Below are 16366 nucleotides of genomic sequence, written 5' to 3'. Positions count from 1 at the left end.
TAAGATAGTTATGGGGAAACTATTCCTTCGATTTTTCATGTTCTGTAAGGGCCTTTCAGAAGAAAAAAAATGGGGAGGGGGCGGGGTGGGGGGGTGGGTGGTATTTTGGTTGTTTGGGATCGTGAGATGCTATGAAGGGAGTGTGTGACTATTTAGGATTGGTTGGTTGTTGTTCAAGTTGTCTAGGTTCCAACTCAGGTGGAGGCGTTGATGTGTCGACTCTGATTGCCCCATAATATTTAAGTGACAAGCGCTCTCTTTCGTTGTCTATTCTCGAGTTTATCACTTTTGTTGAAAGAGTAATTGTTATAATGAGATACTTTAATGAGGTTCGGAATGCTAGTGAGAGGCTAGACTCTCAGTTCTTTGCTACCTCAAACTCTTACTTTAATTTATTCCGTTCAATTAATTGAGGATTTTGAGATTATCGATATGCATATAGAGGGGCCTAGGTTCACTTGAAGTCACTCGTCGGCTTCTAAATTTAGTAAATCGACTAATTCCTCGTTTCTAAGGTTTTTTGTTGTGTTCCTCGTATGATGGGTTTTATTCTTGAGAAGAAGGCCCAAGATGATTGGCTTGTTCGTTTAAGTTCATTTAGCACCTTAACAAACATACTTACATAAACACAAACAATGTAATTTGCTAAACGAACAAACAAGAAGAAAAAATTTCCTTCGTTTATGTGTTTCTTCATTTGTCCTTTTAACTTAAACAAACAAAAATGAACAAACTTTGTTCATGTTCGATCGATTCGATACAACCATACATATCTATTAAATTTTCAACGACCAATACATTATGAACTAATTGAAGATTTTTATCTTAAGGTTTATATTTTTGTAGTAGATTACTTAACGTATTACCAAACCAAAGAAATTCAGACTTCTAACAAATCTTAAATTCTTTATACTTAGAAGATTTATACGCAAGCAATCCAAAACGAAACCAGTCTTCTGACTGTAATAGGAGGCTGCTTTTAATTGCAAATAAAGAAACTAAAAGAATTTGCGGATGAACATTCTTTCTGCAAAGTTGACTTCGAGATTTTCAGGACAATAAGTTAATTATTGTTTATTTTGTAACAAATATTTGTGAATTGTGAGCATGAATCAATCCTCGAGCAATATTTTTTGTAAATATTTCAAGTTTTCCCTCTCCTATTTAAATAATTGTAAAATTACAAAGAGATTTAATTAAAACTTGATAAAAGTCAACTATATAAGAAACAGTCAAATATGTTCTTACTTCTTTTTGTTTGCACTCTATTTGCATTTCTTCGTCTTTAAATTACTATGATTAATTTAATACATGTTTTAAGATATTTATCTAGTAACAAAAACTCTAAAAAACCGTATATATATTGCAAGCAATATTGTAGATATTTAAACCTTCAATTTTTATATAACTAAAAAAAATCTTTGAACTTTATAAAAATACTTAGAGATTAATTACTGGTGTTCCTTAACGTGTAAATATCAAATTAGATATTATATATGTTGTAGCACAAGTGATCATGTCCTATCCATTATTAACAAAGGGCATTTGAATGTACAAATAGATTGACTAACAACTCTCATACATAAATACTACCTCTAAGTTCGTCTAATCATTGTAGTGTTTGTATTACGATTACAAGATGACAACCGAAATCACAACAACAACAACAACAACCTCCATTAGAAACCGGCCTCCAAATACTGGAAATCTCATAACTGTTCTTTCTATCGATGGCGGAGGCATCAGAGGTATCATCCCTGGTGTCATTCTCGAGTATCTCGAATTACAGCTTCAGGTATATATACATAACTCCCACTTACATATTCAATTACTCATGGGAATTATATACTTTTAGACATGTTTTTTTGGACTTAATCAATTAATAACATGTATATCTACATGCAGGACTTAGACGGAGATGAAGCAAGATTAGTGGATTACTTTGACGTCATTGCTGGAACAAGCACAGGTGCTCTAATAGCAGTTATGCTAACGGCTCCAGACGAAAACAACAAACCTTTTTATGCTGCTAAAGACATCGTTCCATTTTATCTTGAAAATACCCCGAAGATTTTCAAACAAATCGGGTAACATCATGTATCATGTTACGTGTACATGCATACGTCTATGATCGTATGATCACTCTCTAAACGACTTTTTAAAACTGTGTATGTTTTTTTGGTAAATTTAGAGGGCCATTTGCTGGGATTATAAAGCTGTTGAAGGCGTTGGTAGGGCCAAAGTACAATGGAAAGTATCTTAAAACCCTCCTAACAGGCTTACTAGGAACCACGAAGCTGAGTCAGACATTGACTAACGTTGTCATACCTACTTTTGACATAAGGGATATGCAACCTGTGGTGTTTAGTTCATATCAGGTTTGTGTTTTTGCTAAATCGCTTAAGATAATCGATTATGATGAGGTTTATTAACTTGAGAGTTATTACGAATGGTGATTTGAAGGTGCCAAGAGAGCCTACCACAGATGCGCTATTATCAGATATTTGCATGGGTACGTCTGCAGCACCGACGTATCTCCCTGCCCATTACTTTCAGAACGGTGATCGTGAGTTTAACCTTATTGATGGTGGAGTTGCAGCTAATAACCCGGTAATTACAAATTAACTACAACTATTTTCCATGCATCATGCTTAATAGAGATACCACCGGACAGGTTTCTGAACTGTGGTCAGGTGATCAAAGCATGGTTATGGGGGGTTTGGAAAGATGCATGATCTAGTCTAGATCGGTCCGTAAGTTCATAAGCATGGTCATTTGATTTTTTTTTTCAAATGAATATTATGCAGAAAAGATTGTAACCAAAGGGCAATGTTTTAAAAACTGAGTTTTTAATTGAAACGGTATGATGGTTGATTCTCGGTTCAGCTAATTCAACCGTTGGATCAACCTAGCTTTCAAAATTTTCATGCATTTTTTTTCTTGCACGCATATACACATAAATCTAAATACATAAAAAAAAAAAAACATAATGTACAATATTAAAACATAATATAGTTTTAAATGAATACATATACATCACACAAAAAAAAAAAAAAAAAAAAAAAATTATAGCATTTATCATTTTTTTTGTTACAAAACCACAACAAAAGTTAGAGAAAAACTTATTAAAGATCTAATACAAAGGAGTTTTGCCATTTTGAGTGTCTATAAAATTGGTCAATATGACCATTAGATATGAAGTCAAATTTGTCCATCTGATTATCTCATATTTAAAAGGTTTTCATATTCATTTTCTAGAATCACAAATAGTGAATATGCAACTGATTATCAAACAAAAGATTTTTTGTTTGTATACAACTAAAAGTGATGTATAAATAGATATGAAAAAGAAGACCAATTAAAGTTTGTATGCAAATTATGTCATTTACATGTCTTTTTATTTCATTTAGCCGGTTCAACCTGATTTTGTGAAAACCCGTCGGTGTTCTGGTTCAAAAATAGACACAAAATAAGTACTAGTTAAATCGCTTCTTACCTCGGTCTCAATGCAACCAGCCGATTCGAACCGCTTTTAATTAAGAACATTACTTTGGAAGTTTTGAAATGATTTGGCTTTTGGAAATATGTCATGTCTTAAGGAGTTCATTATTGATTTCATTTTACATTATGCTTTTGTGGTTTTTAGCATAAATAAAAAATCACATATGTTATCAACTTGGTGGTTACAAAACCCTTTACTTTTCTTATAATGTTCTTTTTCTTCTAGCTCTTACTTTGAACAAAAATAATGCCCTTCAAAAAAAGAACATTGTCAAAGGGAGAACTTAAATACTTTTAAATTACAAATTATAAATAACACTATAGTTAAATTAATATTTGTATAAGTTTTCTAATATGCAACATTTATATTAATTATTAGAAGTTGACAGAATTTTGGAATATTTAAAACCAATAACAAAATTAATTAGGTATAACATAAGGAATAATTCAAAAAATTTAAACAAACGATTTTAAATTAAAAATCATTAAAATAACTAAAATCACAATAAAAGCTATATTAACATTTAAGAATATAAAAATATTTATAGAAAATTAAGAAATTCACAAAGATTCTCAAACTTTGAAAACGAATCAAATTGCCTAATGATTTTTTCAATTTCGTCTTCTCAGAGCCTTGAACGTTATTTGCTCTCGTAATAGTTATAGAATTCAATTATTGATAGTTTATTTTAGTAGTGCTGTATTATATTGGCTATAAAAAGTCAAAGACGATGGTGCGGCTCTAATTATCTAAAGTCTAGCTTGTTCTACTATATCCATTACTGGTACCCCAATGCAAGTAAAGTTTGCAGCCATTAGCTTAAGAGCACATTACTCTAGGAACCGAGTTATACACCCTAAAATAGGTGTGTAGTAAATAAGGATTTGGTGCTTGATTCCCCTTTTATGGGACACAAGCAAGGTTAAGAGGAAAAAACTGATCTATTAATATTTTGGACGTGACTGAGTTTAAACTTGAACTACTTGTATCGAATTTTACATTTCAATCACTATGCTCCCATCTAGAAAAAAAAATACTACTCTATATTTCATGCAAAAAGAAAAACAGTTTTCCTAAATGGGCGGAAAATTTATTAATGCTAGAAAGAAGCTAAACTGTAAAAATACAACAAATAATTGATGTACAAGTGTATATTATTAGTTCCTCAAAGGCACCTAAACATTTTTTTCTGGATTAGGCAGTCATTGGTTGCGATAGCTGAAGTGACAAGGCAAGTTATGAAAGAAGATCCAAATTTTATCCCAATCTCACCTCTCGATTATGGGAGATATCTCGTGATATCGTTAGGGACTGGAACCGAGAAGCAAGCACCTAAATACGATGCGAAAACGGCTGCAAAATGGGGTGTGCTTGGGTGGATGGTCAATAATGGTTCGGCTCCATTGATAGATTCTTTCCAGCAAGCGAGTGCTGATTTGGTCGTTTTTCATAACAATGTTGTCTTTGAAGCCCTCAATTCCACTAATAGTTATCTACGAATTCAGGTATGGTTTGCTCATTTTCAACATGTACTGAATTGTTATGCATTACAACTTGACAATGCACATCAAGGAGACCTTTAAATATTGGGTTAATCTCATAAACAAGTAACAACCTATTTGTCTTTTAAAAACAGTATTATTCGAAAAAAAAGACATCAATAAATGGGTAACAATGATATGATTGTATTTTGTGAATACAAAGTTTCAATTGCTTACTTTCTATAGCATTTTTTAAAAACATTTGTGTTATATAACAAATAGATCGTTACAAGTTTATGAAGTTAAGTTTTAAATATTTGTAGCTTTATTATAACAGTTTGTCAGTAAAAAGGTTCCCTAATCATAAAAATGCATTAATTTGTGTACTTTGACAATATATATGGACATCCGTTAATGAGTTGTACAATTAAAAGTCGATAAGAATATTATACTCCAAGCATTAAAAGTTGTATGAATTTGAGGATTCAAGTTTTTGTATGCTCCTATTGCAAAAAACTAGGATGAAACATTGACCGGAGACTTGGCTTCGGTGGATGTTGCGACAACTCAAAATTTGAACAATTTGGTCGATGTTGGCAAAGGTTTGCTAGATAAGCCAGTTTCTCGGGTGAATTCCGATACAGGGGTATTCGAAGTGCTCCCGGATGGTGGTACAAACCGTGAAGCATTGAAAAAGTACAACTCCAACTCCATTACCAAATTATAATAGCTACCTTTCGATATGGTATTCTTTCTTGATGCATGTTTTCTTTTTATGAAACCAGGCTTGCTAAACAGCTCTCGGATGAACGAAAACTAAGGGAGGCAAATTGTACAGCACAGGAAGTGCTTGAGTGATGTTTATTCGATAATTTTATGAAATTATTCAAATCTGGAGAAGGTTGTAAATTTGTAATAAATATTTGTTAAATTTAATTGTTATTTGTTTTAGTATAACAGTAAAACTGATTATCTATATGTATTTCTGTTATTGTATATGTTTGTATATTGATCATAATGATGTTGTTGATCAATATAATATTTTTTATAAAAAAGTGTAGTGTGTATTTATTGGGCAATTTTAAGAAAGAAGTTTTCAATTCATTACTATTACTTATGGCTTTATGAGTGTAATCCGAGTTATAGGTTCTTTCGTTTCTCGCTTTCTATACATTTCAAATCGTTTCATAACAAATATCCACCAACACCTTTCTCTTTTTTGGGTAATTTCTCCAGGGTGCGGCAAACTCCAACACCTTACTAGTTTTATCAAAATTAGGCACTGATGTACCACACAATCAAAAAATCCACTCTCAAGTGACTCTAGCGAATGAACATCCACATAGTAGGTGATGAGTTGATTCATCTTCCATGTTACATTCTCAGCAAGTCACTGAAGTTATATTAATGCCACGATATTTGAGAGCCAAGGCGGATGGCATGCGGTTTTGAACAAATTCTCAGTATAATAAAACATTTTGTAGAAAATATTTCGTTTAATTAAAAAAATCTTTGAATAAAGATGTTGTTTCAAGATGCAAAAATCTAAAGATGTCATAATTAATAAACAACATAGCTACAGCATAAAGACCTACGGTCTTGAACACTATTGCAGGTCTTCTCTTTAATCTCCCAGCATCCTATTCAACTCTCTAACAGTTTTCATATTGTTACATGTGATGCATGTAAATGGAGTGGTCAAGTTGCAAAACTTGGTAAGACACATAACTTAATATTGTACCTGGCTTATCCCAAAACTTAATTTTTAAGGTCTTAATGGCACTTTACCCATTGCTCATCTAATTCTAAAATGTATCCTAATCTGTAAAGTCTCTAACTTTATGCATTTACAAAGCTAAAGAGAGCTTAATCCCAAAAACCTAACATTTTACTCCACCAAACGCTCCATAACTCATGCATTGAAGCAGGGAAAAGGCTAAGCTAGCAATTTTATGACTCTATGCACCCTAAAACATCTGAAAGGATAACTCCAATGCTCTGGAGTATTCCATACTCACAAAGACCAAGGTTTCAAAAAAAAATTAACATAAATCTAAGCTTAAACAAGATTTAGCAAAAGAAACTCCAAGGTATGAACTTTATACCTTCAAACGATAAACAAAAAGATGTAGATTTTGAATCCAAAAGCTTGACTACACCACCACTTCTTAAATGACCTTCCTTCCCTACCATGAACATTCAAAAATCACTCAAAAGATTCAAATGTTACTCACAAGGGTTGGGGCTTCGATTTTAGGGTTTAGAGGAATGGAGGTTGGTCATAAGAATATCCAAGGGGGGATAAGATGCTTAAATATGGAATACAATCCTAAAATTGTAGGCTTTATGGGCATCACATGTACGCCCGATGTACTCACGTATACACCCAGCGTACTCGAACTCCATCGCGATCCACTTAGTGCTTCGTGTGAGGATTAGATTTGTCAAATAATTTCATTTTTAAGTTAATAGTGGAAAAACCTGGAAATGGGTGTTACACCCTAGGGTCATATTATGGACTGCAATAGTTGTCACGCCGTAACACTCTATATGCCACGTCATGACAATCATCTCGGATACACGATCTTAATTTTTATGCCATGTTGTGACACCCATCGTGCCATGTCATGGCATATGATTTTCCTCAAAACCAAGCCTTTGACTCCTTTATACCATCTACTGTTCCAATCTGGGAAACAGGTGTTAGAAAAGACTTAACCATGCATATAGTTCTAACAAAATTTGAGTAGTATAACAACTATATATCGAACGAAATCCAGGTCTTAACAAACTTAAAACCAACAATACCAAATATACTAACAAGCCTAAATAGATGTTTAATTATTGTTTTTAAAAAAATAGTAAATTACATGAATGGTCCCTATGGTTTGGGGTAATTTTGATGGGTTTTGAGCATTCTAACACTTCATAAGTGTACATGCAACCCTAATAAACCTTGGATCTATGTTTGTCTAAGATACATGCAAATAATTATTTTTCCAAGGCTTATATCCTTACTAGCATGGCATGGGGAACTTGAATCAAATAAAGCTAGTAGAAACACTTACCTTGTAGTTGTAGTTGATTCCTTGGAGTTTTAGAGCCTAGCACCAATAATGTGGATGCCTCAAATGAAAGTCACAAATCACCACAAACTTGGAACTTTGAGAGAATAGTCACACTTCTCTTGAAATCGGCCCTCACCTCAACATATGTCAACTAGTATTCACTAGCTTGATTTCAAGAGCCAAAGCCTCCTTTATATAGTGTGGTGGATTAGGGTTACATCCATGTAAACCCTAATACCCATGTCTCTTCATTTCCATGAGATCCATGGACTTCTCCATCCAAGCCTAGCCAGTTCCAAATAAGCATAAGCCCACACTATATAAATATAGAAGCCCATATTTAATTAGTAATATCTTTGATCACTAAATTAATCCTAGATTAATTATAGATCACTACTAATTAAATAATATGATCTTATATTAATATATTAGAACTTATAATATATTAATAAATCATAACTTGTACTATTCTCAAATATTATCCATAAATTGTTCGGGTGAAGTGCAACCCAAATGGACCATGCCGGGTCGGGTCAAGTACATACCAAATATAGTTATGGACTTAGACACTATATCCAACAAATTTACGCGTTTGGTCCCTAACTAATTTTTTTAACTCGAAAAGTCCCTACTCTTTGTTTTTGTTACGCGTTTGGTCCCTACTATTTATTTTTGTTACGCACTTGGTCCCTATCTTACCTAAAAACACTATTATTTAAATATGGAAAAATGGTGGAATAGGTAAGGTAATGTGAGGGGAATGGAGTTTGGGGTGTGTTTATTTAAATAAATTAAAAAATTCATGGCAAAATAGTCTTTTTAGGTAAGACAGGGACCAAAAGTGTAACAAAATCAAACTGTAGGGACCTTCCAAGTTATAAAAAATAAGTTAGGGACCAAACGTGCAAATTAATCTAAACCATTGGGACCATTCATGTAATTTACTCTTTAAAAAATTAAAAACTATTTAGCATATTATAAACTATATAATCTTAACGATTTAATCAATCGTAAACATAGTCTATAATATATAAGGTTTATTTTATTAATAAACATCAGAATAAAGTATATGATTTAAACGAAAATTATAGTGTTACATTTTAAATAATTAGTTTTATCAACGATATATAACCAGTTTTATAAAAACATTTACATAGTAAATCAAACATTTATATAAAATCAGTGTTCTAAAAGGCGCACCATGGCGTGAGGCGTGGCTTCGCCGTTACGAAAAGCTTCATAACGTTGTTGTTAGGCGTGGCGCGTGCCAAGGCGTGATATGGCGAACCATGACACGTTATGGCGTGTTATGGCGCGTGTTTTTTCGTTTGAGACACAATTTTTTGCTCTTTGTTATGTCTTTTCAAATCGGAGATACAAGTATTGTGGTTTTTGTTAACTTTTTGTTATTAGTTATTGATTTAACACTTCTAAAAAGTAGTTATATTTAATATAAATTTATATTTATGTGGTAGTATAATTTTAAATTAATACAAAATCGTCGCCTTACATCACGCCTTGAAAAACGCCATGGCTCGTTAAGCTTGAGGCTTGGCCTTGCCGCCACGCCACACCTCACGCCATTTAGAACCTTGTATAAAATCATAACAATTATTTGCATTTATTCTCCCCCCAAAAGCGTTCAAATTTTAAAATGGGATTGTGAAAATCACTTTCGTTGCTTACTTTATCGTTGTGTTGTTCGGCTCGGAAACCGATATTCAAACAATAACTCTGTATTTCTCAAAAGTGACTTCGTTTTCACAAAAAATAGTTTGCCAAAAAGTAGTTTGACTCGGAAACTGGGATTCGAACTGCGACTCAAGATTTCATGAACGAAACCTCATTTTCACAAAAAGACACTCTAAGAGTAGATGTCAGCTTGATTGCGTGGTTTAAGTGGTCTACTCGACGAGTCGAAGCATGGACTCGGCGAGTAGGTCCATCAGGAGGAAACCCTAATTCTTAGGGTTTGCATCCAATTTAAGCAACATTTCAGGCCCCCATCCCAGCCTCCACTATCTCCACTCCTTGCTATCGAAACCCTAAGCAGCTATTGAGTATTATTAATCTTTTATTTCCATTTTTGTGTGATTTGAAGCTAGAAGAAGGAAGGAAACCCTTGGTGATTCAAGAAGAGGTTGTAGATCTAGAGCTAGTGTTGCATTTCAGAACCTTTGAAGGTATAAGCTTGTACCTTGGTTTCTATCCACTTAGATCTTCTTAAAGACTTGTTATTTGCACATTATGGGTCCTTACCAAGGTCATTCTGAGATTTGAACCTTGGGGATGAAAGGACTCCATGAAATGATGTAGGCCTTCATTTTGGCTTGGAATGAGTGTTTTTGCTTCATAACATCGTGCATGAACGTAAAGTCAGCAACTTTACGTGTAATGCTACTCTAGGGAGTCCAGATCTATGATTTAGAAGCACTGGAATCATTTAGAATCAACTATATGGTTTTAGCATGCAAGGAACTTGCCGAGTTGTTCTTAGGACTCGGCGAGTCGGGTCGAATCCCCCAAACCTTTTCTGGTTGTGAGTGAGACCATTAAGTTGAGAAGGGGGAAGGGTGACTCGGTAAGTTGAACAAGATTAGGACTCAATGATTTCAAGGAGGGACTTGACGAGTAGAGTCGAAATGTCCTGATGATTATTGCAGACAGAACTCGACTAGTCAGTAGAAGGGCTCGACGAGTTGACTCAGTGGACCACGAGTTAGAGCATTTTAGAGACTCGTCGAGTAGAGAGATGACTTGACGAGTTGGGTTGACTGGAGTTGACCTTGCCTTAACTTTCACCAGAGCGTTAACTTTGATTAGGGGTAAAATGGTCATTTTACCCTAGGAAGGAGTTTCAGATATTGACTAAGTATTATTGTGTTTTGATAGCCGGAGGGACGCCGATGTAGTTACCGGATATTCCTCATCGCGAGATTTTACAATCAGCTTTACGGGGTGAGTTTTCCTCCAGTAGAAACGGGTCTAAGGCACAAAGGCCGACCTGTTTAAGTGGTAGAGTATGTTGGGGTGAACCTGATGTCGGGGTTAGCCCGATGCTGTCTATATGTTTCCATACTTAGGTCCGATGTCGGGGCGGTCCTGAGAATTAGTTATGTATGCTTGATGTCTTTGTGATTCATGCATGTTTATGTGTTTATGTGTTATGTGTTATGTGTTCCGGACTCCGGTCTGATGTCGGGCAAGCCCTATGCAGTATATGTGATTAAGTTATATGTTATAAGTTTCGGGGTAACCCCGATGCCGGGGCAAGCCCGATGCAGTTTACATGAGTATTTTATTTTTTATGATATATGTTATGTTGTGTATGTGTCGGGGTAAGCCCGATGCCAGGGTGAGTCTGATGCCTGATGCAGTCGGATGTCGAGGTGATATGTGTATTTTTATATATATTTATGTATAACATATCTTAGTATTTTAGCCTTTATTATTATTATTTAGAACTAAAATATACTTAATATGCTTTGAAATATTTAATTACAGTTAAAATGGGAGATGGAATGCAAAAGAAAGAGAATGAAGCTGAAAAGATGCAAAAAGGATATTGCTGGCAGATTGACCTCTCTTCAGTGTTTCGGGTATATTGCTGGCAGATTCAAATTGTTCTGAAAACTAGACGAGATTTCCTACGACTTATGTGAGAGGGAGTTTTGGCTAATTCGGAACTTATCTTATCCAAAATCGGCCTTGAAGATGAAACATAAAAGTTGGACGAAAATTCCCTCCAAGTTACTTATTCCCCAAGCACCACTTATCTTATCTTTATTTGCTTAATCCCTAAGCCACCATTAGTTTCCTTATTCCAATCCAACTCTAATATTCCATATAAATTTCATCTCCATCAACTATAAATACCCCATATCATTCCACCATTTTTCATAATCTATGATATTCCACTTCGACTTGTGCAACAAGAAAACTTCATAGTTGCCGTTTTGAGGGTCTAGGAGGCGGCCTGAAGGCCGTTAAGCTAACGGGAGCGGAGATCGGAAGGATTGGAGAGCGGATACATGTCGGTAATCATATGGGTTGTTAACGTGACCATGTTTAACATTCCATTGTGTTACTATTCTGTATTTAGTTTCTGATTTGGGTGTAAAAACCTTTTACTTTGCGTTTATGATTGAATGAAGCTTTGATTATTAGACTAATTGCTATATTGAATTATTTTTTTTATGTTTAATTTATCTTGTCAAGCTTGTTAAAAGATCCTTACGTATTAATGATAATTATTTGCTGTTAATTATTAAGTAAATTGAGTTGTATGAACATCTGCTTGATTGCTTGTTGCTTATGATTTTGATGACCATCGAGATTATAAGTCTAAGAATAACGCATGTGAAACTAGGATTAACTTGGGAATAAGTAAGTTAATGTGTGAGCCTTGTTTGATGACCATCAACAAGAGGTTAAATTGAATTAGTAATTTGATTAACTATATTTACAAGTCTTGCTTGATACGAACTGAACACTAGGAAGCATGTTAGTTTAATCAACTGATCACTGTTTGAATTGACTTGTTTGCTAAAGGATTAGTTGTAGTGAACGCGGATCTAATCATTTTAGAAATCGGTGAACATAAATAAATGAATTTATTTATGCAATTGTCTATGTTTTTAAGGTGTAATTTATCTAAATCAAAGTACCTGAAGAGATTTGTTTTCCTATTAGTTTATCGAAAGTTGTTAATTAATTGTTAGTTTGAGATTTATTAAACTATTTCTTTATTCTTTCATGTGACGTGTAACCTATAATCAAATATTTTAAATTAATTCACCACCGTTCCCTGTGATCGACACCTGACTTACCTAAGCTATACTGTAATCTGACTAGATACACTGCCTATAAGTGCATAGTTAGTCTAAGTTTGTTAGGTTATAAATATTAAAATTAGTGGGTACTTTTATGCACATCACGGGGTGAGCCCTATGCCGGACAGGAGTCTGATGTCGGGTAAGCCGATGCTGGGATTCATCTCGATGCAGTTGAGAAGAGTCCCGGAGTTATGCTATTTGTTATATGTGCTTTGTATGGTATGTGGTAGTTTGAGGGAGCTCAGTAAGCTTCATCCTTATAGTTTCAGTTTTGGTTTCAGGTACTTCAACTAGCAAGGGGAAAGGCTCGAGCTGATGGTGTGGCACACACCACAGTTTCTTAGCCTGGGAGCTTACACGGATATTTGTTATGAGATTGTTATATGTTTGTTATATTTTATGAGTTTTCAAAATACATGTTTTATGGTTTTACACTATGGCAATGATATTTATGTTTGATAAATGATTTTGAAAACGAAATTTTTAGATTGTATTTTTGGGATGTTTCACTAGGGATGTAGATTAGGTCAAAGTGACTTGGAAAAACTATTCCAATTCACCAGAAAACTGCCTGGAGGCTAGCCAGAAAATTTCCAAAAATTCTGCCGTTGAACAAAAAGATGGCCGGAAAATGGTTTTCCAATGGTGGATTGTGGTGGCGAAAACTAGCACGGATCAAGGAAGAGGAAAAGAAGAACCTGCTTGTTGATTTTGGTGGCTGTTGGTAGTGGTCGACAGCAGCAGCTAGTGGCAGACGGCTACATAACGATGGTTCTTAATTATAGGAGCTTATTTTCGTCGGTTCTTTGATGGTCGAAGGTATGGGAGCTGTTGGAGAGGTGGTCAGAGTAATTGGATAGTTGAACAAAGCCTCAGTAGTACTCCGGTGGCGGCCTAAGGTGGCGGCATAGTGGTGAAGCGATGGTCGAGTGGTGGAACTCTAGAAAGAATGAGGGAGAGAGATTGGTGTAGTGAGAGTGTTTGACACTTGTCACTCTCACAATGAGCCAAGTTTCTTCATTACGAACATGAGACGTGTCACGCTCTCAAACCACATGTCAAATGTCAACGAAGAACTATCACGTTCTTATTTTCCGAGTATGCCAGTCAGATCTCCCGAACATGGTGATTCCAATATGTGATCGAAATTTCCAAAGGAATGACGTAACTATGTTATAAACGCATTTGGAGTTATTATCTAGTTATAATTATATTTTTCTCGTTTCGACTGATTTCATAAAACAACTATAACTTCGTTTATTTACGAGATGCATAGCTAACCCAACGAATCACTTCAACGTTTACTTATGAAAAACTTAGTTATATAACTTATTTGTTTTCTCAATAGGGCGTAACTTTCACAAACGATCTCGATTTTTGACGTTCTTTATATCCATGCTTGTATTCTTAGGCACTATCTGTTTGGATTATTATTTTTCATATGTATACCTAACACATAAATCTTATTTTCGATGCATTAATTGAATACTTACATACTATGTATAGTGTTTTGTTTGTTAACGAGCAGAATTCATCGAAGACAAAAAGGGTATTCTGTATGCAATTCTAAGTATGAAAACTTTATTTGCAAGAAGATGATGGAATACAATACATTAAGTATATTACAAAGAGTGTTCAAGATGACCGAGACTGATGAACGATGACCTAATTTTCCCATTTGTTACATATTCCATGGAAGGGTGTTAGAGGGTCTTGAAAGTGTTGATTGTTAGGAAGGGATAGAGTTCGATGCATCGATAATTTTCCACTCTATTAATATTCACGGAGCGTGGAGCCGAGTTAACATTCACATGTTAGAGGTTTGTGCCATAAAAGTCGTGTTAACTTTCTGGGTATAGTATGAAACAAATATGGAGTTGCTGGACTTGGTTATAGTAAGATAGTTATGGGTCAATTATTCCTCCATTTTGCATGTTCTCTAAGGGCATTTCAGGAGAAGGGGGGGGGGGGGGGTTATTTTGGTTGTTTGAGATCGTAAGATGCTATGAAGGGAGTGTGTGACTATTTAGGATTGGTTGGTTTTTGTTCACGTTATCTAGGTTACAACTTAGATGGAGGGGTTGATTGTGACTCTATACACCCCACAATTGTTAAGTGAGAAGCATTCTCTTTGGTTGTTAATTTTCGAGTCGATCGCTTGTGTTGAAAGAGTAATTGTTATAATGAGATACTTTAATGAGTTTCGGGATGCTAGTGAGAGACTAGACTCTCAGTTCTTTGTGACCTCGAATTCTTATTTTATTTTAGTACGTTTAATTCATTGAAGATTTGGAGATTATTATTATGCATATAAGGGGCCTAGGTTTACTTGATGTCACTAGTCGAGGTCTAAATTTAGTAAATTGACTAGTTCCTTGTCTCTGAGGTTTTTTGTTGCATTCCCTCGTATGACGAATTTTATTCTTGAGAAGAAGGCACAAGATGATTGGCTTGTTCGTTTATGTTTGTTTAGCACCTTAACAAACGTACTTACACAAACACGAACAATGTAATTTGTTAAACGAACGAACAAGAAGAAAAATTTTCCTTCTTTTATCTGTTTGTGTTTATTCATTTGTCCTTTTAACTTAAACGAACAAAAATGAACAAACTTTGTTCGTGTTCGATCGATTCGTTTACAACCATACATATCTATTAAATTTTCAACAACCAATACATTACGACCTAATTGAAGATTTTCATCTTAAGGTTTATATTTTTGTAGTAGATTACTTAACATATTACGAAAGAAATTCAGACTTGTTACAAATCTTGAATTATTTTCAGTTACAAGTTTTATACGCAAGTAATCCAAAACGAAACCAGTCGTCTGACTGTAATAGGGGGCTGCTTTCAATTGCAAATTAATAAAGAAACTAAAAGAATTTGCGGATGAACATTCTTTCTTCAAAGTTGACTTTGACTTTTTCGGGACAATAAGTTATTGCTTATTTTGTAACAAGTATTTGTGAATTGTGAGGATGAATCAATCCTCGTGTAATATATTCCTATAAGCTTTTCATGTTTTCCCTCTTCTATTTAAATAATTGTAAACTTACAAAGAGATTCAATTAAAACTTGATAAAAGTCAACTATGAAGCAGTCAAATATGTTCTTACTTCTCATTGTTTGCATTCCTTCGTCTTTAAATTACTATGATTAATTTAATAAATGTTTTAAGATATTTACTTAGTAGCAAAAACAATAAAAAAAAACCCTATATATAACAATCAATATTGAATGAATAGATAACTTTATATATATAGATCTATCGTCAAAAATTTTAACCTTCAATTTTTTATATAACTAAAAAAAATCTTTAAATATTATAAAAATACATAGAGATTAATTACCGGTGTTCCTTAACGTGTAAATATCAAATTATATTATATATTATATATGTTGTAGCACAAGTGATCATGTCCTATCCATTATTAACAAATGGCATTTGAATGTACAAATAGATAGACTAACAACCCT

At 34.2% G+C, this 16366-nt stretch overlaps 1 protein-coding gene across 1 annotated transcript; it reads left to right on the top strand.

The window, feature by feature from the left end:
• The first annotated feature begins 1551 nt into the window (after window positions 1–1551).
• On the top strand, window positions 1552–6087 carry LOC111908962 (patatin-like protein 1). Its single transcript, XM_023904761.3, has 7 exons — window positions 1552–1795; window positions 1906–2087; window positions 2192–2378; window positions 2464–2610; window positions 4705–5007; window positions 5504–5679; window positions 5769–6087. Exons 1-7 carry the CDS (start codon window positions 1640–1642, stop codon window positions 5839–5841), a joined length of 1224 nt encoding a protein of 407 aa, XP_023760529.1. The 5' UTR covers window positions 1552–1639; the 3' UTR covers window positions 5842–6087.
• Window positions 6088–16366: the final 10279 nt, after the last annotated feature.

The sequence above is a fragment of the Lactuca sativa genome, chromosome 4 (assembly GCF_002870075.4).
Source record: "Lactuca sativa cultivar Salinas chromosome 4, Lsat_Salinas_v11, whole genome shotgun sequence".
Classification (NCBI taxonomy): Eukaryota; Viridiplantae; Streptophyta; class Magnoliopsida; order Asterales; family Asteraceae; genus Lactuca; species Lactuca sativa.
Note: the sequence above shows the minus strand (reverse complement) of the source record. Positions and strands in the feature narration are given on the sequence as shown.

Coding starts and splice junctions, on each gene's coding strand:
- LOC111908962 (XM_023904761.3), top strand. CDS start 1,640: ATGACAACCGAAATCACAACAACAACAACAACAACCTCCATTAGAAAC. Junction 1,796..1,905: donor ATCTCGAATTACAGCTTCAG/GTATATATACAT, acceptor ATCTACATGCAG/GACTTAGACGGAGATGAAGC. Junction 2,088..2,191: donor AAGATTTTCAAACAAATCGG/GTAACATCATGT, acceptor TGGTAAATTTAG/AGGGCCATTTGCTGGGATTA.